The sequence below is a fragment of the Ruditapes philippinarum genome, unplaced genomic scaffold (assembly GCF_026571515.1).
Source record: "Ruditapes philippinarum isolate M1 unplaced genomic scaffold, ASM2657151v2 ctg2692_1_1_1_1, whole genome shotgun sequence".
NCBI lineage: Eukaryota > Metazoa > Mollusca > Bivalvia > Venerida > Veneridae > Ruditapes > Ruditapes philippinarum.
This window is the reverse complement of record NW_026853979.1, coordinates 1-26,234: the sequence shown is the minus strand read 5'-3', so window position 1 is coordinate 26,234 and position 26,234 is coordinate 1. Positions and strand designations below refer to the sequence as shown.

At 31.3% G+C, this 26,234-nt stretch overlaps 1 protein-coding gene across 2 annotated transcripts in view; it reads right to left on the bottom strand.

Annotated features, from left to right (window-relative positions):
• LOC132738600 (caskin-2-like) overlaps positions 1-16,961 on the bottom strand; it is a 69,496-nt gene extending 52,535 nt beyond the window's left edge. Inside the window, exons 1-3 of one of the 2 annotated variants that reach the window (XM_060726139.1) lie at positions 16,605-16,961; positions 9,105-9,156; positions 8,455-8,552 (exon numbers count right to left, since the gene is read on the bottom strand). In XM_060726139.1, the coding sequence (XP_060582122.1) occupies positions 8,455-8,552; positions 9,105-9,156; positions 16,605-16,704 (250 nt within the window). In that variant the 5' untranslated portion in view covers positions 16,705-16,961. Of the gene's footprint in view, positions 1-8,454; positions 8,553-9,104; positions 9,157-14,763; positions 15,301-16,604 lie in introns of those variants that run through there. The other variant, XM_060726140.1, reaches the window with a different exon arrangement.
• Positions 16,962-26,234: the final 9,273 nt, after the last annotated feature.

Sequence of the window (26,234 nt, the reverse complement as noted above, 5' to 3'; positions counted from 1 at the left end):
CTACTTAGATAATTGGGAAATTATAACTATTATACATGTACATTAATAAAGTTGAGCAATTTATCCCCAAATCCCCATGAAACTGGTGCTTCACAAACGTCCCTGTTACCTGATCAAACTTATGATAAAACTTAAAATTGAGTCTAACAGTTTTCACTGCAGGGCAACTTGATTCATTTTGCAACAAATCACATGACTTCTATTCACTTATCATGTGAAAATATTAAAAAACTATCTTCCACCATTTAAATATCACAAAATAAAACTGACATGATAGCTTGAAAATAATCAACTCCCTGCTGATTGAATGAAAGATACAAGGTAAAAGAGAAATTATTTCACACAACCTGTATTGTGCAAGCTGCATATCAACATAATACCCAGTCTTATCAAGATACTCACAGTGAGATGAATTTCTCATAAACTTAGATACACAATTTTTTTCTTTCTTTCTTTGAGTCAGGGTTTGAAAGAGTCTATGAAAATATATCATGGTCAAATAGAACTGTATGAATTGTTCTTATACTAACTTATAGAGATTTATGATATAATTAATCAGAGAATATTTTATTATGTGTCTGTATAATGAACAATTAAAAACCTGTACTTAATAAGTAAAATTATGACCTTTTGTTAACCAATATTAAGCCCCAGTACAATGATATTCCTGGCAAATTATAAGTTTAATATTGGCTGTACCTTGTTTATATACAGTTAAATCAGCTGGCGTGCTTCCATGCTGTCTGGTCATGGTGGCCACTGCACTTATTTGCCATTTACTAAGTCAGTACATATTTTGAAATTTGATATAAAACAAATTGAGGGTGACTCCTTTTCAGGGACAGATCAGCAAAAAATATCATGGTGAACCTAATTTTGTTTTCACCAAGTTGTTCCAGTTAGAATTTTCCTTCTTTGCCTTTGTAAAAAAATTGCACTTCTTCTAGAAATGCCTTGAAAATGATTATTAATGCTGAATTAAGACATGCAATTCCCAAAAATTACTTTGTCTCAGGAAAGAAAATATATATGAAACCAAAAAAGCACAATAAAGAAACATGACATATATTTTGGTTCACATTTATCACCAGTATCTTAGTAAGCTGTATTATGATGAAAACATTAATATTGACAGGTTTTGTGATCATGACAGGTATATTAAATAAGTATTAAAAATGCCAGAGAAATAATCCTCTAGAAATATTGCAATGTCATAATGATTAAACTAGACATTGTAAATATACGTGTAAAATAGTGTCCTGAATAAAACACTGATAATCTTCATAAATGATGACACCCTTTTCATAAAAATAGTTTTCATTTAGGTAAAAATCTATATCTTCTATGACCAGAACAAATAAGAAACTTTAGCTGACAAAAAGATTCATAAATTTAACAACTTAAAGTCATTACTAAAACAGTCTACATAATGATCAGAAAATATTCCTCATTTATACACCAGTTACAACTCCTTGACAAATACCCAGAAATTGTATTTTGGAAAATCAAAAGCCTAGCTGGTATTATTAATGGCCCAGCTCTGCAAGGACAATCAGAAAGAAAATCCCCCTTAAATGTCCTTACACTGAAAGCTGGTTAATGGCATCACATTGACTTGTACTGCCCCTGAACTTATTTATACCCAGGTCAGGGACCACAGTTATCACAGTCAGAATTGCATTTTAACATACATAATTAGATAAATATGAAAAGTGTCACACTGCCAACGATAATTCTAGTGTATTTTACCTGCTTATATAGATATATTATGATAAATAATCAATAAAATATGTGCAACAACAGCTGTGAAACATTTACTTAAATACTGATACATGTATGTACAACTGTGTCTATAGTGATACATTGTCTGTTGACCATCACATACATTATATAACAAATCACTGTGTCTATAGTGATACATTGTCTGTTGACCATCACACACTTTTATATAACAAATCATGAAATGTACAAGTGTAAGCTAAATGAGTAATTACCTAATACATCTAACAAGATAAAACAGGAGCACCACAAAGATCGGGACCCCAATGTAAATTTGCTCGACTACAGTAATCAAAAATAAGCTTTTAATTAGGGAATAGGGACCCTGTTATCAAGAAACTTATCTTAAAATGTTTTATCTTAATTATCCTTAAAATACCACATAAAACTTTTATACAGATCTACTAGGCAATGCTATATGCCAAATATTGAAGCATAGTATCAAGGAGTATCCTAATATAAAGTTTCAATGTTAAAGCTTTATCAGTATTGAAGTTATTGACCATAATCAAAAAGAGATATAACTATTGCTTTCAACAAGATAAGCATCAAGAAAGAATAAAAACTAGAAATGTGTCCATAGGACACGGATGCCCTCACATGCCACTGTTCTGTCAATCTTATGACTCTAGGTCAAATATTTTTTGGACTACAATTGTGCCACAAGTTGAAAACTAAAAATCAAGAAAGGGTCATAATTCTGTTAAATTTGGTCACAGCAAAAATTCCTTCCTTTACTTCCATCTACACATTAAGGTTGTTCATCCCTGGATTTAGTTTAAGCAAAATCTGCCATCCGATTTAAGAGGAGTTGCGTTCACAAGATTTCGGGACATACGGACAGACATACAGAGGGATGGACAAGTGCAACGCTATATGCTCCCACTTTGTGGAGGCATAATTATCTCTTACATAAATGATTGTATCCACTTGGTTCTAGTCAATTTCATGTTGATACTTTTATACTTACACCATAATGAAAACAAATCATAAAATGTGATATAAATAGGAAAATAACAAAAATTTATACAAGAAACTTTTCAGACAATCTAATGAACTCATTTTTCAATTATTACATTTTTCACTAGAAATCACCTTCACTGTAAACAAAACATGTCACCTACGAATAACTACAACATGTAAAATTTGAACATATATAGCCTCTGGCATAATTTTCATTAATTACAAGGTAATTAGTGGTCGAGTTAAAGGTAGTGCTTGTCTAATTACATTATCCCTCCCTACCTGCAAGATGGACATCTATCACAAGATACATCTTACATGTACACCATAATTACTGACATTTATTACACAGTTTTTGTCCATTTTATTTCTACTTTATATAATGTTACCATTCATACAAGGATAAATACTGAATTATTCTATAAAAAAAAATAATCAAGCTCATTATCACAGGATATTCTACCATCATAATTATCTTAAATTCTTGACCTTAATAAAACAATTTTCCATATAAATTTATGTCATTACACCTGTAAACAGCATATGAAATTACAACTTAATTCATACTGGAAAAATTACATCATCCTAAATCATGCCATGGTATAGCATGCAATTCATCTGGCACCTCCATGCCAGGAAGAAAAATGTGCCAATCAATAGGTATGATCTGGAGTGCTGGTAACTAATACCTGCACTCCAGTTAATGCACTGTGCATGCATGTGTATACCATTTAACTCTGACAAGTTTTCAACAAAAAGGTCTCTAAACTATGATACAATTAATTATTAATAGTAAATGGTTGTTGCTTAAACTTCAAAAAAAACTTCGCAAACATTTTAAAATATATAGAGTAAAACAGGCTGTATCAATTAATCCTAGATGTCTTCCATAATTTATCCATTACCATTTAGTTAAAAGGACAAACAGAAGTTAATAGTAACAAAGTTTGATTTACTACAATGCCGTGGCAGGTGTGTAATGTACACAATTAGAGCATGGCTGTCAAAACAGTCACTAAATCTGATGTACCACCATAACTTTTATAAAGGTCAATGAAATTCAAGATAAAACACCCATATTGTATATCTACCCTCCACATTAAGTTTCTTGATTGATATCTTCTTACAACATGATGTCCACACGCAATCACTGCATTAAACTAAGTCTCTTAAATACCACCAAGTATATTTAGTACAATATCATACTAGCATGAAATATAAAATACAATGTAAGTATGAAATATCAAATACAATGCAAGAAAAAGTGCAAGTATGAAATATTAAATACAATGCAAGCTGAGAAAACCGCATTCGGCAGTAGGACTGGACTGAGGCTTCTGTCTGTTTTTCTAAGGTTATAATCCCAGTCCTATTGACGGGACCATGTGTATAAAGTAACTATCTATCGCAGATATTCTGTGTTATCACATTTATATATACTATGCATTGATTGTTAAATTAACACTAATATTAATTGAGGGTTAATGTACATTTTTTTCGAGCATTAATATCTGTAGAAGTACAAGGACGAATTTAAAGCCCTACGGCACTTCAGTATGTCTGACTGGGCTCCTGCAGATATTTATACACAAACACAAGGTGTTTTAGAGCTATTCTTGCATTAAAGTTTATTTTTAATTCGTTAATTTCATTTTCAGTTATCAGTTTTTCGTATAAAGAAACAATAATTTTCACATGCTAGTGCGATGTCATTTGACAGTCATGTTTTTATAATGAAACTACCACGGGGGTGGGGCATCATTGCAGTGAGCTGTTTTTACAAAGGCGTACTAAAAGTGCAACAACAGTGCATGGTCATGTTAATGCATGCTTTTTCTCCGTTCATGTGCACACAATATATGCAATAATGCAAAATAATGCTCACATAATTGCATTAAATTTCCACCAAATTTTGGATTTCTGTATTGTTCTTTTTTTATTACTAGGTGTATAATTATCCACAAATGTTAGCAAAATGTGTCAAAAAATTATAAACCATCACATTTAATAATGTCCCCAGTAAATCTTCCACCGCTTTATTTCACAGAAAAAGATTTCAAAGTGTGTTAATCTAAAGTACCAGGGGTGTCCATCATGAACAGGTTCAATTATTCTGTTATGAAAATAAACAAAGGTAAAATATTGCCAAAAAACCCAAACAAATTGGTAAGAACAATGAAATGCAGGAACTTGAAAAAACATTATATTAAAAACGCAGGAAATATCTGTAATGTCTGTTTTCATACAGAACCTACTCTCTCAAACAATTTCTTCATGTTACTTAAGTATTATTACTGCATCTGCTTTAAGACAGTAATACAAACTTATATTTTGGTATGGTAAACAGTGCAAAACAAAAGCTAGAACAATAGATAAAATAATAAGAAACAAAAAAAAAAAGTGTTAAGATAATTATGGATACAAATATGTTGAGCTCAAAAATGTTTGAAATGGTAGGACTAACATGCTGATAGGCTTCTTTTGGAAAGTATCATCTCTTTGAATAAAGGTTAAAGCTTGTAAAAATGGATGTTAATGCAAAGAAATTTGTAAACATGACATATTAATTTTGTGAAATACTCCCATTTAAAATATGATAATCAATTACAAAGTGAATGAAATTTTCAGAATAATGAAAATTTACAAAACTGAAAATGACAAATTCATTAAGCTGTCTAAACCATCATACATTGTATTTGAATACAATAAATTCAAGCCTTTGTCCAGTCCAACAAGTTAACAGTGTCTTTAAAGTGTAAATATTCTTCAACATGAGGATGTTATGTCCAATCAAGGTTCTAAAATGGAATTCAAAAATAGATAACTTCCCATCTCTATATAATGATCACAATGATGGGAGAATAGAAAATGCTGTAACCCTAAACCTGCTTCAACAACAACAGATCCTGCCCATGTGACCAGTGTACACCAAATCTGTAACATCTGATCATGGTCAATACTCTTTTTTTTTCCAGTCTGAAATAGGTACCACCAAGTCCATCTTAAAGTATTAGTGTTTTGTTAATTTAACATTACCAAAGAGAAAATACAATTCTAAAAAAATACAAAACCCTGACATAAAATAGCAACCGTATACATATATATACTACATATATTGAATTATATTAACTTACAACCCTGACTATGTTTTATAAGATTTGCAAATAACTGTATTGGCTCTGGCAAGAAAAATGCTATCCACTTCAGTTAGTTACTCCTGCAGGATAGCAATTAAATATTGCCAGCAGTGGCAAATAATAAATTAGAGTAGTGGCATATAATAAACTTCTGTAGTCCATGTAAGCTATTAATATCATATGGCCCATTAAGTCTATAATAATTGTTAAGGTATGTATAGTCATATAGTAAATCTACTCATCACTTATAGTCTATAATTTAAAAACATATCATTATATCATCTCTTAACATCTTCCACAATATGTTACCATTAACAGGTTCAAGGTAAATGTTTTAGGAAAAAACCATTATAAAGTCCCAGAATGTTCAATGTCTTCAATAGAACTCACACTTGCTTAAGTAACAGTATACATATAACATATATTTCAACCTTTCATTTCTAATTGCTTATCTTGCATTCTGTAGAGAAAGCTCTCATGTTATTATTAAAATGTAATGCATACTTTTAGGCATGTTGTGTGACATATCTTATCTATATATATAGCTAACAACAATGTATAACATACCAAAATATTTGATTACAACTGATCACATTATTCACCTGTCTTGAATATCTTATAGTTCAGACAATAGGCCAATAATCTACCTTGATTTGGCTTGTACAACCATTTACCTTTATCTAAATACTAACATAATGATAAGACAGCGGTCCCATACTTCAGCCTTAATATTCATATTGACTTTACTATCATATTGTAAAACATATAGCTTGTCAATGACAATGCAGCATTCCTTATGCTGTATATTGTTGTCATATTCTCTACCTTAACCTATATCAATGTAGAAATTCACTCTCAGACTTTTTAACATTGACACATTACTAGGAAGGAATCATGGTTGTGCAGTTTTAAGGAAATTAAGACATTTTTTCTAAAAGTGATCTGTGATCATGTGTCAACAAATGATAGCCAACTGACCAGTTCTATCGAGGGGTGACTGACCAGTTTGTTCCCTTATTAGTATATGCCACAGATACTTTGTAGCATGTTACAACTACTGAGTAGCAAGAGAAACAAAAATCATTAACAGACCAAAAAGCTTTTTTTATTCATGTAATATGCACAAGTACTCGATCTACCGATGTCATTTTTATAGTGTTCCAACATCAAACCATTTAATGCTATTACATGACAGAGAATTTATAAGAAAATTTAGCTGCATTCTCTCTGCCTTTTTTCAAATAAATACCAAATAATACCTCAAGTGAAATTCTGCTTTCTATAGGCTACAAATTATTTATGTTTTTACATGATATTATGTAAATGTTAAAATTAATGTGTGTTATGTTTTCTATGTGATCAATCACTGCTTGATCTATACAACAATTCACTGACACTAATATATATAATAATAGCTAGTCTCTGACTTTAAACCCGGCAATAAATGAAACAGTCAAATACATTTACTTTAACAAATACTTGTAAATGAATCATCCAATATAAGTTTTATATATAGACTATTCATCCCTTTGTTTGAATGAAAGTGGTCAATACAGGACATGTGTGGGGCGTTCGTGGCCGAGTGGTTAAGGTCGTTGACTTCAAACCACTTGCCCCTCACCTCTGTGGGTTCGAATCCCGACAAGGACTTTGGATTTTTTCATGTGAGGAAGCTATCCAGCTAGCTTACGGAACGTCGGTGGTTCTACTCAGGTACCTGTTCGTGCCTGAAATAATGCACGGAAGGGCACCTGAGGTCTTCCTCCACCAGTAAAGCTGGAATAACGCGATATGACCTCTACTGTGTGATGTGATGTAAAACCCAAAACAAACAAACAGGACATGTGTATTCAGTTTTACAAGAATTATCCTGTGTGATTTAGACCATTAGAAACCAAACTATATGAAGTAAAGATAAAGCATGTTTTAATCTATATCAGTTAATTACTTAGTCAGATGATAAACTTCACCTAGAAATATCTCCCTATTTACCTGCTTCATATGGTGTTTACATAGGTACATTGGATACAATAAGATACAAGCACCTAAGTATAACCACAGAGTGACCTGCTGTGAACTAGCTGGAGAGCTTCCTCACAACAAAGACTTCAAAGTCCCTTGTGGGATTCAAACCAAAGAAGGGAGGGACCAAAGACCTTAACGACACTGCAATGGAAGCTTCAAATCCATAGTGATGTTTTATTTAATGCATGCATACTGAAAGAATGAACTTGCAAAATCAAGGACGTATGATGCACAATTTTCGTGTTTTGTCATTGCATCTTCATCATCATAGTTGTGCATTTCTGTTATCGTACTTTTGTGTTTTTGAACTAAAATTTCATCCTTGTGTGACTTCTTTCACACATACGCCATGACCCTAACAGGAAACTATAGCTTTTATATAATGAATGGGTGAAAACAATCTATAACAGAAAAATTTGATATAAAGGTTCAGCTAGCCAGGAAATTACAATGTTGATTCTTTAGTTTACTGTCACAATATTGGAATGGAGAGACTGCAGAATGACTTTGCCAAATATATAAAACATTGTGATGATCAAACAGCACTCACCTTTATTGTCTTTCAAACTGACTGTTGCCCCATTTTCCAACAAAAGTTCCATAATCTCTGTATGACCCATAAGAGCTGCTTGATGTAGCCCTGACATTCTAAAATAATATACAACAATACATTGGTGTAACCCCCAACATTCTAAATACATATGTATATTATGATAAATAATACATTCACAGAGTTGTTTGGTATAGCCCTGACATTCTAGAATAATAGTTAAAGAGCAGATTGGTGTAGCCTTATCTTACACATTATACTAAATGAATCTTGCCACTTAAAAAATACCTGTCCCATTTGAGTAAAGAATTATGCAAAATAACATATATCATTATGTATATGTTGCACAGAAGATATGAAATCATACTAATCAATGATCCAAATATAAATCTAGAACATCATATTAACAAGAGCAACAGTCAAGTAGGGCCAACGCTTGATGAATATTGTAGATAATTCTAGAAGACATGACTGTCTTCAACAAAATATATAATTTAAATTTCAGACAGATGGGCATAACAATAATCACCAAAATTTTACAGAACTGGTGTATAATAAAACCACTTGTATTACAGAATAATTTTGTCCAAGAATTGACATTTTAAATGAAATCTAAATTCTTTAAAATTAGGAATATAAAAGAACATTACCCATCGCCATCTTGGTAGTTGACATTTACTTTCTTTGTAGAACTTTTGTGCTCTGAAACAAATATATACAACATAAATATTATTATACAATCAACATTTTTTAAAGATATCTTTACATATATAATTATTATATGACTGTACTCTATAAACAACACAGGGACAATAGGTGAATCTGTAATGTTCTTCAGTATGTGTATGTAGATGAGAGGCACCAGGCATCAGCAGATAAAGATCCAGTCTGCTCTATGTAAGATGGCAAGTTTGCAAAGGCTTTGTGTAGCTAGGGAAAACACTGATGTCCTCACTTAAGCCAAGGGAGTGGTTCAACAAAGTAGGCAGGAATGACGTTGAAGGGTACAAGGGTGTGTGAGCCCCTAGTTTGGGTGGCAGCTTCAAGGCTCAGCCCTTTGCTTGGCATCAACAGCTCATATCAACCTGCCTCTTTATAATGCTCATTGACCACTGTACAGTGACCTACTTTCAGGTCAAAATGTGTAACATCTTTTAATGAAGGATGTGAATCATTCAAAGCCTTGATAATGACTGTGTTGACACTTATATACACAGCTAAACTCTGGTATATTCAATCATGTAAAGACTCTCATATCATAAGAAGTATATGTAAGACAGTTTTATATCTATCTATATCTATTTATTATATTTTCATCTTAACAGATCGCTGGTAGTTTTTGTCTTTTGGATAGGTAAGAGTTTGATTTATAATTAGATATGGAAAGCAATAGAATTTTTCCATTAAATCTTTATATAATTTAAATACAAGAACTCTGTGAGTCAGATGTGTCGCCTTGTCAGGTTGGGCTTTTTCTTCTTAAATATACATTATTTATAAACACTGCTCTTGCAATGTAAATGTAACTTTAACTTTAGTGGCATTTGAACTGATTGTCAGGATTAATAAATCTGTTATATTATCAAAAATAAAAAATACCATGGAAAGTTTTACACTGACAGATCAAATGGTGGATTCTTGTGCACTCCACTTAAGGTCAATTTAAATACCAAATTTAAGGACTCAATCAAACTTACAGTGACAATTTAGTTATGGAGAAATGGCCCAGACAAAAATAAAGAATGAAAATTAATAAAGGGCAATAACTCCAAAAATATGAAGTGCAGAGTAACGATTCTTGTGCACTAACACTTTGAATTATTGAAAAAAAGCAAGCATACCAAGTCTGGAGTCAATCTGACTTATAGTGACTAAGTTATGCTTCGGACAAGCCTAAGTGGTGCGCTGCAGACGCCGCCAACAAGTAACCCTTAGCCTATGAATATGTCGCCTTTTTTCAAGGGGACACAATAATATATAACCTATTTATAGAATAAAAGTGACAAAGATCATCAATATATGATTTATATTCATGAGAAAGTTCACTGTTACAGTTTCTATAAGTCAACATTATCAACAACTATCAGTATATCAGAGATATATAACTCCAAACTTGTTGCTTCATTGGTCATTTACTATAACTTTCCTAACTTTGTTACTCAAATATATCCAAATTATAACCAAAATAAGACAGTTCAAACATCCTAGCCTGATCTATCACTCTCCTTGTATGGCTAAGAAATAGGGGGAAATATATATCTATATATACCTTTTAGAGAAGGAGCTCAATTTTGGCCCGAATTTTGCCCTAAAAAGCTATTTAACCATATAAACACTATCTTTTAAAAGTAGTGTTCTTATACAACAAGTAATAATAAGATGATAGTCTGTGAGCAATTTACATGAATTTTCAAATTTAGGAATTCTGATTTGACAATAATGTAAGGAAAAGGCTATAAAAAGAACAGTTTAATAAGAAATCTGTTTGTGTTTAAAATGTACAGAAAAAATATTAAAAGTCTTAACCCATTACCCGATGAGCATTTTGTGAAAAATGGCTGTTTTCATTGAAAAGTCTCCTGTTACAAGTTCAAATTGCTATAATACTATAAAAACTGCTTCAATACTAATCAAACTTGGCACAAATGTTGACTGGACCATTGCCTTTGTAACAACATGCTCAGTCTGAAATTTTCTGTTACCATGGCAACTAGGGGACATCTCAAAATTGCCAAAAATCACTATTTTGCATTGATTTTTTCCATCAAAATTGATTTCAAAGTGCTGCCACTTCTCAATGGATCGAGATAGAGTCAAAGGCTTTTCAGCATTGGTTACACGTTACCTTATGATCGACCTGGGGCCATTTTTAGCCTCCCACAAGTCCAAAATTTTCTTGGCGATGAGGGGGACTCCGCCCCCCTTCAAACCCCCCAACTGATGTATCTTTTGGATGGGGGGCCGCGCCGAAAAAGTGGTCAATTTTTTAAACAACATTTCTCAAACAAAAACAAGTGTTTTGGGGCCTTAAAAAGGCATTTTTTCACCATTTGAGGAAGCAAAAAGGGGGGGGGGGTGAAAAAGGCGTAGAAAGGCGTATATATCTGGTAATGGGTTAATAGTGTCTTAAGAATATGAACTGTCTACAAATTTGTGAAAAATAAATAAAGGTTTCAATAAAATCTTATTGAAACATTCATATTTATAAAAGTCAGTTTTCAATATATAACTAAATCTCCTTCATTTCCAGACATTTATTAAAATCATACAAACAATAAATCATTTTTAATGACTAGAAAATCTTTGGAAAACAAGCAAAATAATTAGGTTCATTGGTCTCAGCTGTAAACTTCTGTTTTTCTTCACAACTTCCTTCAAATATCTGGTGGTTCAAAAAATCATTTACCAGATTCTGATGGAAAAGTACCCTTTATAGAAACTAATAGACTGTGTTATTAGATATCAAACACCAATGTTTATATAATATATAAACATGATTATATAATGTTAGTATAACCAGTCCTAATCATATCAAGAAATGGACCAAGTCAGTTGATAAGATCAATCAATAGTTAGGAGGCATTATTCAATATCTTAATTCAAAAACAAACTGTAAACTAGACTGGGCGTTTAAGCTCAAACTGTAATCAAACAAGTATATATATACATCAACTTATAAATTAAATATGCAATCATTGCTATTTTCCTATTAACAATAATTATAGGAGTTCTCTGAAGGTAGGTTTTGGTATAAAATTATGAATGTTTTTGTGCTATCTGACTCTTGATTAAATCTGTAAAAAAACCCTATGTGATTCTTCCAGGGCAATGTTAGGGGACATTTAAAAAGACCTAATGTAATTCTTTTACAGACAATGGAAATATTAGCCCTGTGACATTTAAAGTCTCTGAATTAAAACTATATACATGAGATTCTAAGATGACAGAAAAACTCCTTTTACTGACCTTAGTACAGGTGATAATGTATTTTTTCAAGCCTAAAGAACAACAGAGCTAACATCAGAAGGTAGCACTTGGATGTTTTTAAATATAGATTATCATATAATACTTAAATATATACTTTTAAAGCTAGCAAAAAGTAAACAACTAGAATACCTTGCACTTGCTATCAGCAAGTTCACTTAGGTGTATATATACTATATAGTATATTAATATGCTATCAAGAATTCTAAATTAAAATCCCAATTAATCTTGTGTTTAGGAAACATCACACAAGAATAGATATAGGTAAATATTCTGGCTTCAGTTATCTATTAATGGTGATTATACCTAACAGTATTTAGTAAAATAATAAAGAACATCTATCGGATTCCAGGGCATATTTTATTGCCTGATTTCTTTTCTGTTTTTACACATCACACACCAACATGATTCAAACACTGGTAACAGATGGTTTATATCAGATGTATATAATACTACCTGGAATTTACTTTCTCTTGCCCTATCCAATTTACTTGTATTTTTCATGTTAATCAAGAAAGAAACTTAATACACCCAGGGGATAAAACATATGCTCCTTGTCTCCTAGTCAAACCAGGGAAATTTCTGCTGAAAATTTATTTCTAACTATTATATTGACATATATTTTGTGGTTCAAGCATCCTTGCTGTTAAAAAAGTAATGATGCCTTCCCCACATTGCTGCCCTTTATGAAGTAGAGTGGTTCCTTAAAGAATTGTTTCTTGTTATAAATTACCAATTGATGAAAACTTTTGAAATTTTATCATGGATACCAAAATAAAAAGCAATAATTAAAAAAAAAAAAAAAATTTATACATTGAAAAAAAAAATAACAACCATCACATATCAGCAATTCAAAACAAAATGATAAAACTGGTCAAACTGAACGCAATAAATTAATAAAGCCAATAAATCAAAGCTGTGTTATAAACATACAATTATTTACTTGTAAAGTTGAATGGCTGATAATATAAAAGATATGGACATATATAATTCCTCAAAACATTTTTTGCCGATGGGTTTTAAAATCATTCAACAGTTTTTGCATTATTTAGAATGTAGTTCACTGAGTTCCGTATAGGTACGGAAAACATGTCATGTGATCTAATTTTATTTTTTTGTTTGTTTTGGGTTTTACGTCACATCGGCACAGTATAGGTCATATCGCGACGTTCCAGCTTTACTGGTGGAGGAAGACCTCAGGTGCCCTAATCCGTGCATTATTTCAGACACGAACAGGTACCTGAGTAGAACAATAATAATAAAAATAATAATAATGACGTATAAGTGAAAGCAAGTTTGTCTGAGAATTTCAGATTTGGTAACAAAACTACGAAGAGTTGAGAGGATAAAGTAATATGCGAACTTTTAAAAATCTATTTCGTTCAGAAATGAATTTGTAAAGAAACAATAAAATGAAACTAAACTGATGTTGATGAAATCAGCAATTTAAACATGGGTGTTCCCAAATCATAGGTGAACAACCATGCATTTAGCTAGATATAATATTGGTATAATATTGGTTTAAAACTTCATATATGCCATATAATTGTACACAGGTAAATTAGTATATATATTTTTTCATGACTATAATGCTTTCATATAGTTGACCAAAGTTATCACTTTATAGGCTTTATATGAAATATAGCAAACAGCAATTATTAGAATTGTCATTATTTTAATATTGGTATACTGGGTCACCCGATCAGGTCATGAATACATGCTTACTGTCAAACAGGCACTTTAGTCTGTACAAGCAAAAAGTTGCAGTTTTCCACCATAAATAATTTTTTGAGCTCATATAACCAATAATCACTTACAGAATGAAGAAATGATCAAACAGGTACAAGGGTAATCAGATACAATGGAGGTTAAATTTCAAAAAGCTATTGATTTAGCCAATTGATTGTTAAACTTGTTAACATTACTGGAGACTAGTAGGCTATATGCAGAAAAATAATACTAACTAATGTCTATGAAAATAAATGAATAAACAATTAGCAATTTAGTTAAAAGGTAACATACAAATGTATAGTAATTTTGAAACAATGTTCCATAATTATATAAATAAACAAAGATAACCATGTTGATTGCATAAAAGGTATTTTCTAAAGGCAGTTATTACTGTGGATATGAGATTGAGCTACAAGGATTCAATCTATGGCAATTTTCAGTTATAAAATTTATTCATGAGAAAAATGAAGTGCTTTATAGTGTGAAAGAATTAACTAAATAACTTTAAAATATATTTAGCTTACTTAAACAATGGGACTTTTTCAATGTATACAAAAAGTGCAACTAAATTTATAAATAATAATGCTCCCTTACCTGATTTTAAAAACATTGTCAGACAATAGTATGTCATATTTCTAATCAAAAATTATCCTTCAAAAATCATAAAATATTCTGCTTCTACAATTCAATAAACAATGAGATATCCTTGTATATATCATCAATGACAGAGACAGGTTTTCACCCTGCATTATAACATTAAGAAAGGCGTGCACCATCATATAATTAAGTTATCAAACACAATAATTTGTACAAGATAATTTAAGCTCATTAACCAATTACAGATTTCATTTAACATTTGCATTTATTTCCATCAACAATATCAAGGTCTTTATCATGACAAATGTTATATCTTGAACACACAGACTAATTGATTAATTTACCATTCAGAAGCACCATTGAAGCCCCTAGGTCATTTGTAACATCTGAGTCCCAACTTTTAGAATGATTCAGGGCCTGTGATTGTGTGCTGCCTGGGGAGGGTCGGGCTGGGGATAGTATTTGATCTTCCTGCTGTCAAAGCACTACATGCTCTTATAAACTTTGAGCAAAAATAGTCAGTTATTTATCACAGGGGTACGTCACATTGGCCATGCCAATAATGGTAAAATTATCATAAAATAATCACCCCTTGATCATCAAGAACAAAATTTCTATCCAGCACACTAGCATTAATTTTGTTGGTATTTCAAACAGACGTGTAATATTTTACACAGTACGATAAGTTAATGAGATTTTTTACTTGAATTCTTGCTTTGTTTCTAGCAGAATACTATTACACTTAGTAAATTTTGCTTCAAATGTTTCACTTAGAACCCCATAAGTCGCTTTAATGGTGTAGAAATGACCTGAATGTTTTGCTAACAACCCAGTATCTCCTGAAATGGGTAAAATTAGAATATGTGTTTTCTTATTTATTATGAAAAATTGAAATAAATTTTATGTATATCTACATGTAGCGGGTGCTGGATAGTAATTTTGTTCTTGATGATCAAGGGGATATTATTTTATGATAATTTTACCATTATTGGGATGGCAAATGTGCTGTAAGCCTGTGTGATTTATAGCCAAAATCCACCGAGAGAAATTGGCGTAAATTTAACCAATTAGATTGTCCGGACTCCCTTTTACTAAACCACACAGGGCTTTGCTTGGTCACAGCTTAATTACTTATTCTCTATGGCAAAGTTCAAATGATTTATGCTTGAAGAAAATAAATGCATACGATAGTAAGATTGTATTCATGAAATGTTAATGTTTGCTTATAATAAATTAGTCAAAATATATTGATGTGCCAAAGCTTGATAATCTGAGATATTTTCGTTCTGGGGCAGAATCTCCCTTTAAGAGGCAAGATATTGCCCAGACACGAAAATAGCACAATATCTTGTTGTGCAGTACAATTAGTTGAACTAATAAAAAATATGCCCTCCCATCTTTATCTGTTTATACATACTCTACAGATTTTTAATATGAATTAAAAGTAAGAGACAAAGCTTGTTAAAAATATTCATCTAGTCACAATTTCAAACAATTTAATAAATACCAGGTCATGCAAATCTTTTAACACAGATACATGTATGTTCTTAAGTATAAAATGTTCAACAAAATAAAGATGGATTTATGTACTTTAGCCTGGCCCTATGTAAACTTGTTATATCTGACAATTCAGTGTCTTTAACAAACCAGAGAAATTAATTTACAGTGTCAGTCCACATATATCATACAGTTATAGGTGTATCCCACCATCCATACGTGTTCCAACAATGGACAATTATGTAAAGTTCCCCAGGCTAATAAATATCAGGTCACTAAGTTAATCACTTCATGCAAACATGTGTAATTGAATATGGCTATAATTGTACCATGATACTTACTTAATTTGGATGAAGATCTGTGAGATTTTTGTAACAGTTTAGTCAAGAAATTAACATCTCGATTGCGAACTGCTAAAATTACATCTTGGTCCTTCCCCATGATCGGCGGTTTAATGTGTCAACTATCCGAACATACTTCAACTAACTGTATATACCGATCACCATTTTCAACATTTAATTAAATTTTTTCTTCAAATAGAATTTAACATGAAATTCTTCAACACAAATAATTAAACAGCACAGATATTTATCCAATATAGCTCTACTCCCAAATGTAAAATCAATATCTATCGCACAAACGCACTAGAATACAATAATATACACTATTTCATAAACAGTGTGCACCTGGCCATAACACCCTCTAGGTAAACAATGTACATTACCTGCGCGTGCGTAGACACTCAACCAATCAGAATATACGGTCGGATTTTGCCAGCCAATGTGATATCATACAGCGAATGTGGCGGGAAAATCAGTCTCGGCAACATGGCTTTCACTGTTGCAAATAAATTGAAGATAAACTTTATCACTTTGACCCAAATCAATTTTATTGCAAAGCAGGTTGTGATGAAATAATTAAGTTTATGTTAATTTCAACCTACTTATATCATAAAAAGACCGATTAAATGCCGTGTCTTAGACTGCAAATGCTTTTAAAACCTTAACAAATAGTAGATTCTAACTGATTTTTTTGTAAATGGCCAGACTTCAATGCTTCTACACTGGTACTTTTTTAATCTAGGTAGAGCTATATACACGTTAATCTACTTAAAAGGGAAAAAATATTTGATACAAAAACATTTATGAATATTTCAATGCACTTAAACAGGTCAAGCAAAAAGGCAAACCAAAACCCTTGGTGTTTCGTACGCCGTAACATAAAGATACACTAAGAATTCATTAAGTTACAGCATCGATCACAACTAAAGAAGTTAAAATCAAATTGAACAGATATAAGCTGTTCAAAGAAGATCAAAGCTGACTCAGGACCCACACCCAAAGTTACTCAGGTGCTGAGTCTATAAAGCAGCACACTTCCAGATTCATACTAATTTTCATGAAAATTTGAAAACGCATTTAACAGTATAATATTGTAAAGTTACCAAAAGAATGCAATTTACACATTATCAATGGCACTTACAACCTATGTTAATTACTATAAAGAGGTCAAAATATGCAAAAATAGCCCTTCCTGCGTCAGTAACCCAGTAGAAATATAGTTATACATACTGAAAAATTCGGTCATTAATCGCACATAACATGTAAATTTTTACTAGAATTTTGAATCTTTATACCTTTCCTAAAATCTAAGTACATTTTTCTCAGGTTTGAATTTATTGAAATATTTTTGCTCATCTGGAGGCGTGCAACTTTAAATGACATTAACTCGATCTTCCTCGTATTGACTAGGACTCCCTAAGAAGATTATCTTACTAATGCTGAGCTATACGTTAATCAAAGATCAGAATGACCGCTATATTGATAGATAAATAGAAAGACAGAGTCACAGACTGACAGACAGACATCTCATGGTATTAAACGGAGTCGTGTTCGACATACCTATTCGAGTTGCTCCCCTTTCATAACACATTAAACGCTTGATTGTATTTAATAAAATTGTCACAGATAACCAACATATCAACATATCTGCGGATTTTTTTAAAATTAAAATTTCACCATTTGCGTCTTTACATGCTGAATTCTGCTAAAGCTGGTGCTAGGGGTCGTGGAGGGTAATTTACACTTTTCAGTGCTGTCAGTAAACAGGCTCACTCAAACCGGGCCTTAACATTTTTAATTTTGTCATTCGGCTGTTATTTTAGGGATTCAACTTATACAATGCCTAGGAGTCAATATTGTAAAGAAAACAAAACAAAACAAACAAAAATAATAAAAAGTTAAGGTCTCAGAAAGTCCGCGTAGCATAGGCTCTAGTCCGCCCTCTGAATGTATATAAAGTTTACTTTTTTTGTAAAAATACACCATTTTCTAGGAACCACCATCAACTACCCGTTTGTCTGATTTCAATGAAGAAATGGCTGTTGAAACAGTCTGAAGGATGATGTTTACAGCTATGTATGGAACCTTATGCTCACCCAAGAAATTAGATATAAGCAATCGGTCCAGTCTGATTGCATATAAAGTCAATGGTACATTATTTTCAAAAAATCACCGTTATCTATAGATTGTCCAAATACAACAAAATAAATGACTGCTGTAATAACCTGAAGACTGATATTTACAGTAATGTATGGCACATTCGGCTCGCCAAAAGAATAACATTTGAAAAACAAGACCAACAAGGAAGGACGCAATGAACGCACCGAGTGGGCTGGCTAATCAAAATGAAATGATATGTATTTTGAATTCATTAGAAATGCCTGAAGTTAGGATTAAACAAGAAAATAGATACATTATATAGATGAATATAATTAAGGACTAATAAATATGTAAAAAATGTTAATATTTAAATTAAAATGTTTCTATCAGATGAAAAATATTGAAGATAGAGTTACCAATTTACCAAATTTTTTTAAAGATCCTGTTTTCAAAGTTTCTCTAAATTAAAAAAAAATAAATTGGGTACTCTTGTAAAATACTTAATAATTTGATTTTTACACTTAGAAAATATCCAGTTCAATACATTGTATTTGTTATCAGATTTAGCATTATTTAGCCAATAAATACCTATATTAAAGATCCTGTTACTCAATATTTTTATGGTTTTATATCATAAATATAATGCTCAAAACATTTATCAATATTGTAAGTTCCAAAAAGCATTATTTGTAAAGATATTACCGAATTTACATTTCATGTTAATAAAAGATATTTATTTTCTATAAATATATTTTCTATAAAGTCTAAGTCAAATTTTTCAATAAGAAATAAATGTATATAATTTTTTAATGATTAAACATATAATGTGAAGAGATATTTGCAGTCAATATTTTACATATTCTTCGATGTTGAAAATTGTTTTAGAAGCATAATAAAAATACATATAAATGTGGTTACAACTTCAATTACAACTTACAGGATCTTTAATTTGATAATCAAAATTAAACACTTTTTCTTCTCATAAATGAATGAATGAAAGATCGTAAATAATGATTAAAGGAATAAAGAAATAAATAAGATGTTTTTTTTTCTGGGTTTTGGACAGTAGTTTTAGCCTATTTAATACACTTCAAAGAGGAGGTAATGCATTAGGATGGTCAATATGGTCAAAATAAGGAAATTCTTCATGCAATTTATTTGTAGATGGCCTACAATGCAAAACTTTGGAACACTTATAATAAATATTATATAACCTGAATTAGCATTTGTTGTATGATTTCAAACAAAGGGCACACTTCAAGATCTTGGCATTTTATTACATATGTTACATTGTAAATATAACTAATGCTGACTAGTAAAAGGGAGATAACCACAACAAGATTTGTTATGATCCTTACGACGGTTATTTCATCTTATTATGATAGTATTTGATTTAAACGTTGTCTTATAACAAGTATTTATCAAATATATGCCAGCTTGCAATAATGTTTTTTCTTGTTATATTAAAGCTCTTATTGATAAATTCTGTTGAAATGCTTTAATACTATTAAACTTCAGAATACACTTAGGGTAATAAAATGATTCTGCATGTTTTCGCTTTAAATTACAGTTTATTTGAACTGTTTGACTTTGAATTGTATATATGAAATGAAATATTGAATAGAATATATGTTATATGTTGTAGGTCAATATAACTACTTCGTAGACTTGTCAGTCCTACAGGCAATATTAATTGATACGTTACACTTTATCTGTTGTCCTACCTTAATTCGAATTCTACAGAAAACTGTATATATCAACTGTTATTTTCTAAATGTATATGTGTATCATTGTTGTTTGACTATGAATTTTGTTTTATGCTTGTTAAAATTCGTCTTTGCATTATAATGATTTTAATGAGTTTGCATTAACCAATAATGTTTCTGCGTTTATCTTTTCTTTGAGGTCGCATTGACCAAATTTGGGGCTTGGTTGCCCTAGGGCCGAGTTGTTATTGAATTGAAGGAAACCAGTGGTCTTTGGAAAATAAATGAATTTTTATTAAAAGTCACTTTATATCTCCTGCGTTTAATTAACGTAAAATATTGTTTTGGTTAACTTGACAGCTTGATTTCAAGTATGTACTATTCTCATAGATATCTTGATGTATATGTATCTAATGGACACTAGAATACCGGTGTTTATTACATTTATACGAAAAACATGTCAGATATTTTTTCTTGCATATTCTGTCATAATCTATTATACTTAGATACTTTTTCATAGAAATCAATGTCATTACAATTATTACTATTTCCTGAATATAACGTACGAATTTACAACTTTATTCATAATGACAAAATGACTTCATCCCAGGCACATAGTTTCATTCTTTAACGCTCTTCATTCATATAATTAGTTGATGAAAATAACGCGATTGTTTTAGCAATTCCATGTCTGATGAAATTTCAGTCATTGGCTTCACTACCAGAGAATCAGTCTGTTATGCAAAAATATAATTTCTACTTATGTAAATTGTGTATTTTCGGAATCCATAAATGTCTGTAATTTCTTGTTCAGTAATTATAAAATCATTGATTATTACTTCTGACCCAAGAAATATTACTCTGTCGACCTTGTTTGAACTTATTTTCATTAGTTGCATAATTATGTCCCCTAGACCAGTTATTTGTTTAGCCATGATTTTCCGTTTTAAGTAAGGGTCACATGATGGAATTCTTTATATTATCAGAATTGTTGGTCATTTTAAAAAACTAAAGACATGTTTTTCAAAAAGAATATTATAATTATTTACTTAAAGCTGCATGACTCTGGGTGAGTCAAAATATTACTAGATTTAAATAAAAGGGAAATATAGACACATTTCAGGAAAAAATAATGAATGTTATATGTAATTAATGATAAATTAATCATTTTGCAGTATTTATCACCATATTTCTTTCACGTGACTAAGGGCTATGTTTGCATAATCCGCTCTTTTTTTAGAATAACTTTCTCTATTCACTTGACAATATTTTACTTTTTAATGTATTTAAAAATATGTTCATGAACATTTGCATGATGAATCTGAGCAGTCTGTCTTCATGCGTATTCACGAATTTATATTGATATGTGTTTTTCATTTGTTCTTATAAGTTGCAATGTCATATGCAATGTCAGTTGCTTTCAAATAATAAAAAGTTGCGAAGATGCTAAAGAATATGTCCCATTTTTACAAAATGGCAGCACAAGTCATAATTTCTAGAATAAACACTGGTCATAGCTTTTCGAGGAAGCGCTGGATATATATGGCTTTAAGTTCAATACCCGCTGCTATCGTTTTGTTAAATATTTTAATATGTTTTAAAATATAATTTCATGCCATTAATGTAAATATTTCTGTACAGTTTGGCCAAGGGACACCGTTTTGCCATGTTTTTGTTAAAATCCTTAATAGCGTCGTAATGGCCATGTTTTATTGAAGCTAGGTGCCTGGCTTTTTACCTGTACGACCTAAGTCAGGTCTGCAAAAAAATGCTCTGAGATATTTTTGAAGAAGAAAATTTGTCACTGTAGGAAAAAAGTTCCAATCTGAGGCCTTGATTTGAAGTAAAGAAGTTAAAGTGGGAGAAATATCTGGTAATTTAACATTATAGTGATTAGTTATGCTTATGTTACCATGAAATGAAACAAATAACACAGAGGAGGCTAAAGTCGAAGGAAATTTATCTCTTTAAAACTTGCATGTATGTTTTTTAACAGTAAATTTAGAGTAACATCCACGGGATGTCCATTCAAATTGATAAACATATGTATCAAATGCCGCTCACAGCAAACAATAAAAATTCATTACCAACTGCTAGTATTTAATTTGTCAGGCTTGATGCCTTGATGCTTTGTTTATTTTCATCGCGAAAACATATTACAAATCAGCCCATTTTCGACGAGAACCGAAATCAAGTATCGTTTTTGATTGAAAAACAATACTAGCTTGTAAGGCGTGAAATATAGCATATATTAGTAATTTAAAGCTGAAATATTCTCTTCAATTGTAAAACTGGAACTAATTTTTGTATTTGACCCTGGCCAACTGTAGAAGTACCTACTGAAACTGTAAACTGCCTCCTAAAGGAACAAAATATATTTCCAGTAGCACTATCGTTACCCGAATTTTAAACATTCGATCAATAAAGATATAAAATTAGCTTAGCTTTGTTTATGAGCAACCAAAATCAGTTCTGGAAAAGGCAAACATTTTTGGATGAAATAAATTGGGCATTACCAGAAAAATTCCAATCGAAGGGTTTCATCTGATTAAAAATGGTTCAAGTGGAAGTAATATCATATAATTATAAATTATGATGACTTATTTCTGAAATTCAATGCTTTTGTAACCACGAAGCCAGACACAGGCATCCCAAGGTGACCAAAGTCAAGGAAAATTAGTTCGAAAAATCTGGCATGTATCTTTTTTGCCAGAGAAATTTTAACAGAAAATTTAGCGCACTAATTATTTGATTTTTCTCTATAATGTAAATATTTTGAGGAAATCCTCATTTAATGGCCATGTTTTGTTGAAGCTGGGTTTCTGGCTTTTTACCTGTACAACCTAAGTCAGTTCTGCAAAAAATGCTCTGAGATATTTTTGAAGAAGAAAGTTTGGCACTATAGGAAAAAAGTTCCAATCTGAGGCCTTCATTTGAAGTTAACAAGTTAAAGTGGAAGAAATATCCGGTAATTTAACATTATAGTGATTAGTTATGCTTATGTAACCATGAAATGAGACAAAGAACCCAGAGGAGGCTAAAGTCGAAGGAAATTTATCTCTATAAAACTTGCATGTATGTTTTTAACAGTCAATTTAGAGTAACATCCCCTGAATGTCCATTCAAATTGATGAATATATGTATCAAATGCCACTCACAGCAAACAATAAAAGTTCATTACTAACTGCTAGTATTTAATTTTTCAGGCTTGATGCCTTGATGCTTTGTTTATTTTCATCGCGAAAACATATTACAAATCAGCCCATTTTCGACGAGAACCGAAATCAAGTATCGTTTTTGATTGAAAAACAATACTAGCTTGTAAGGCGTGAAATATAGCATATATTAGTAATTTAAAGCTGAAATATTCTCTTCAATTGTAAAACTGGGACTAATTTTTGTATTTGACCCTGGCCAACTGTAGACGTACCTACTGAAACTGTAAACAGCACCCTAAAGGAAAAAAATATATTTCCAGTAGCACTATCGTTACCCGAATTTAAACATTCGATCAATAAAGATACAAAATTAGCTTAGCTTTGTTTATGAGCAACCAAAATCAGTTCTGGAAAAGGCAAACAATTTATGATGAAATAAATTGGGCATTACAAGAAAAATTCCAATCGAAAGGTTTCATCTGATTAAAAATGGTTCAAGTGGAAATAATATCATATAATTGTAAATTATGATGACTTATTTCTGAAATTCAATGCTTTTGTAACCACGAATCAAGACACAGGCATCCCAAGGTGACCAAAGTGAAGGAAAAATAGTTCGAAAAATCTGGCATGTATCTTTTTTGCCAAAGAAATTTTAACAGAAAATTTAGCGCACTAATTATTTGATTTTTCTCTGTAATGTAAATATTTTGAGGAAAGTCCTCATTTAATGGCCATGTTTTATTGAAGCTGGGTTTCTGGCTTTTTACCTGTACAACCTAAGTCAGTTCTGCAAAAAATGCTCTGAGATATTTTTGAAGAAGAAAGTTTGGCACTATAGGAAAAAAGTTCCAATCTGAGGCCTTCATTTGAAGTTAACAAGTTAAAGTGCAAGAAATATCCGGTAATTTAACATTATAGTGATTAGTTATGCTTATGTAACCATGAAATGAGACAAAGAACCCAGAGGAGGCTAAAGTCGAAGGAAATTTATCTCTATAAAACTTGCATGTATGTTTTTAACAGTCAATTTAGAGTAACATCCCCTGAATGTCCATTCAAATTGATGAATATATGTATCAAATGCCACTCACAGCAAACAATAAAAATTCATTACCAACTGCTAGTATTTAATTTGTCAGGCTTGATGCCTTGATGCTTTGTTTATTTTCATCGCGAAAACATATTACAAATCAGCCCATTTTCGACGAGAACCGAAATCAAGTATCGTTTTTGATTGAAAAACAATACTAGCTTGTAAGGCGTGAAATATAGCATATATTAGTAATTTAAAGCTGAAATATTCTCTTCAATTGTAAAACTGGAACTAATTTTTGTATTTGACCCTGGCCAACTGTAGACGTACCTACTGAACAAAATATGTTTCCAGTAGCACTATCGTTACCCGAATTTAAAACTTTCGATGAATACAGATATAAAATTAGCTTTGCTTTGTTTATGAGCAACCAAAATCAGTTCTGGAAAAGGCAAACATTTTTGGATGCAAAAAATTTGGCATTACAAGAAAAATTCCAATCCAAGGGTTTCTTTCATCTGATTAAAAATGGTTCAAGTGGAAGTAATATCATATAATTATAAATTATGATGACTTAATTCTGAAATTCAATGCTTTTGTAACCACGAATCAAGATACAGGCATCTCAAGGTGACCAAAGTCCAGGAAAATTAGTTCGAAAAATCTGGCATGTATCTTTTTTGCCAGAGAAATTTTAACAGAAAATTTAGCGCACTAATTATTTGATTTTTCTCTGTAATGTAAATATTTTGAGGAAAGTCCTCATTTAATGACCATGTTATATTGAAGCTGGGTTTCTGGATTTTTACCTGTACAACCTAAATCAGTTCTGTAAAAAAATGCTCTGAGATATTTTTGAAGAAGAAAGTTTGGCACTGTAGGAAAAAGTTCCAATCTGAGGCCTTGATTTGAAGTTAACAAGTAAAGTGGAAGAAATATCTGGTAATTTAACATTATAGTGATTAATTATGCTTATGTAACCATGAAATGAGACAAATAACCCAGAGGAGGCTAAAGTCGAAGGAAATTTATCTCTATAAAACTTGCATGTATGTTTTTAAAGTCAATTTAGAGTAACATCCCCTGAATGTCCATTCAAATTGATGAATATATGTATCAAATGCCACTCACAGCAAACAATAAATGTTCATTACTAACTGCTAGTATTTAATTTTTCAGGCTTGATGCTTTGATGCTTTGTTTATTTTCATCGCGAAAACTTATTGCAAATCAGCCCATTTTCGATGAGAACCGAAATCAAGTATCGTTTTTAATTTAAAAACAATACAAGCTTGTAAGGCGTGAACTATAGCATATATTAGTAATTTAAAGCTGAAATATTCTCTTCCATTGTAAAACTGGAACTAATTTTTGTATTTGACCCTGACCAACTGTAGACGTACCTACTGAAACTGTAAACAGCACCCTAAAGGAAAAAAATATATTTCCAATAGCACTATCGTTACCCGAATTTGAACTTTCGATCAATAAAGATACAAAATTAGCTAAGCTTTGTTTATGAGCAACCAAAATGTCAGTTCTGGAAAAGGCAAACATTTTTGGATGAAATAAATTGGGCATTACAGAAAAATTCCAATCGAAGGGTTTCATCTGATTAAAAATGGTTTAA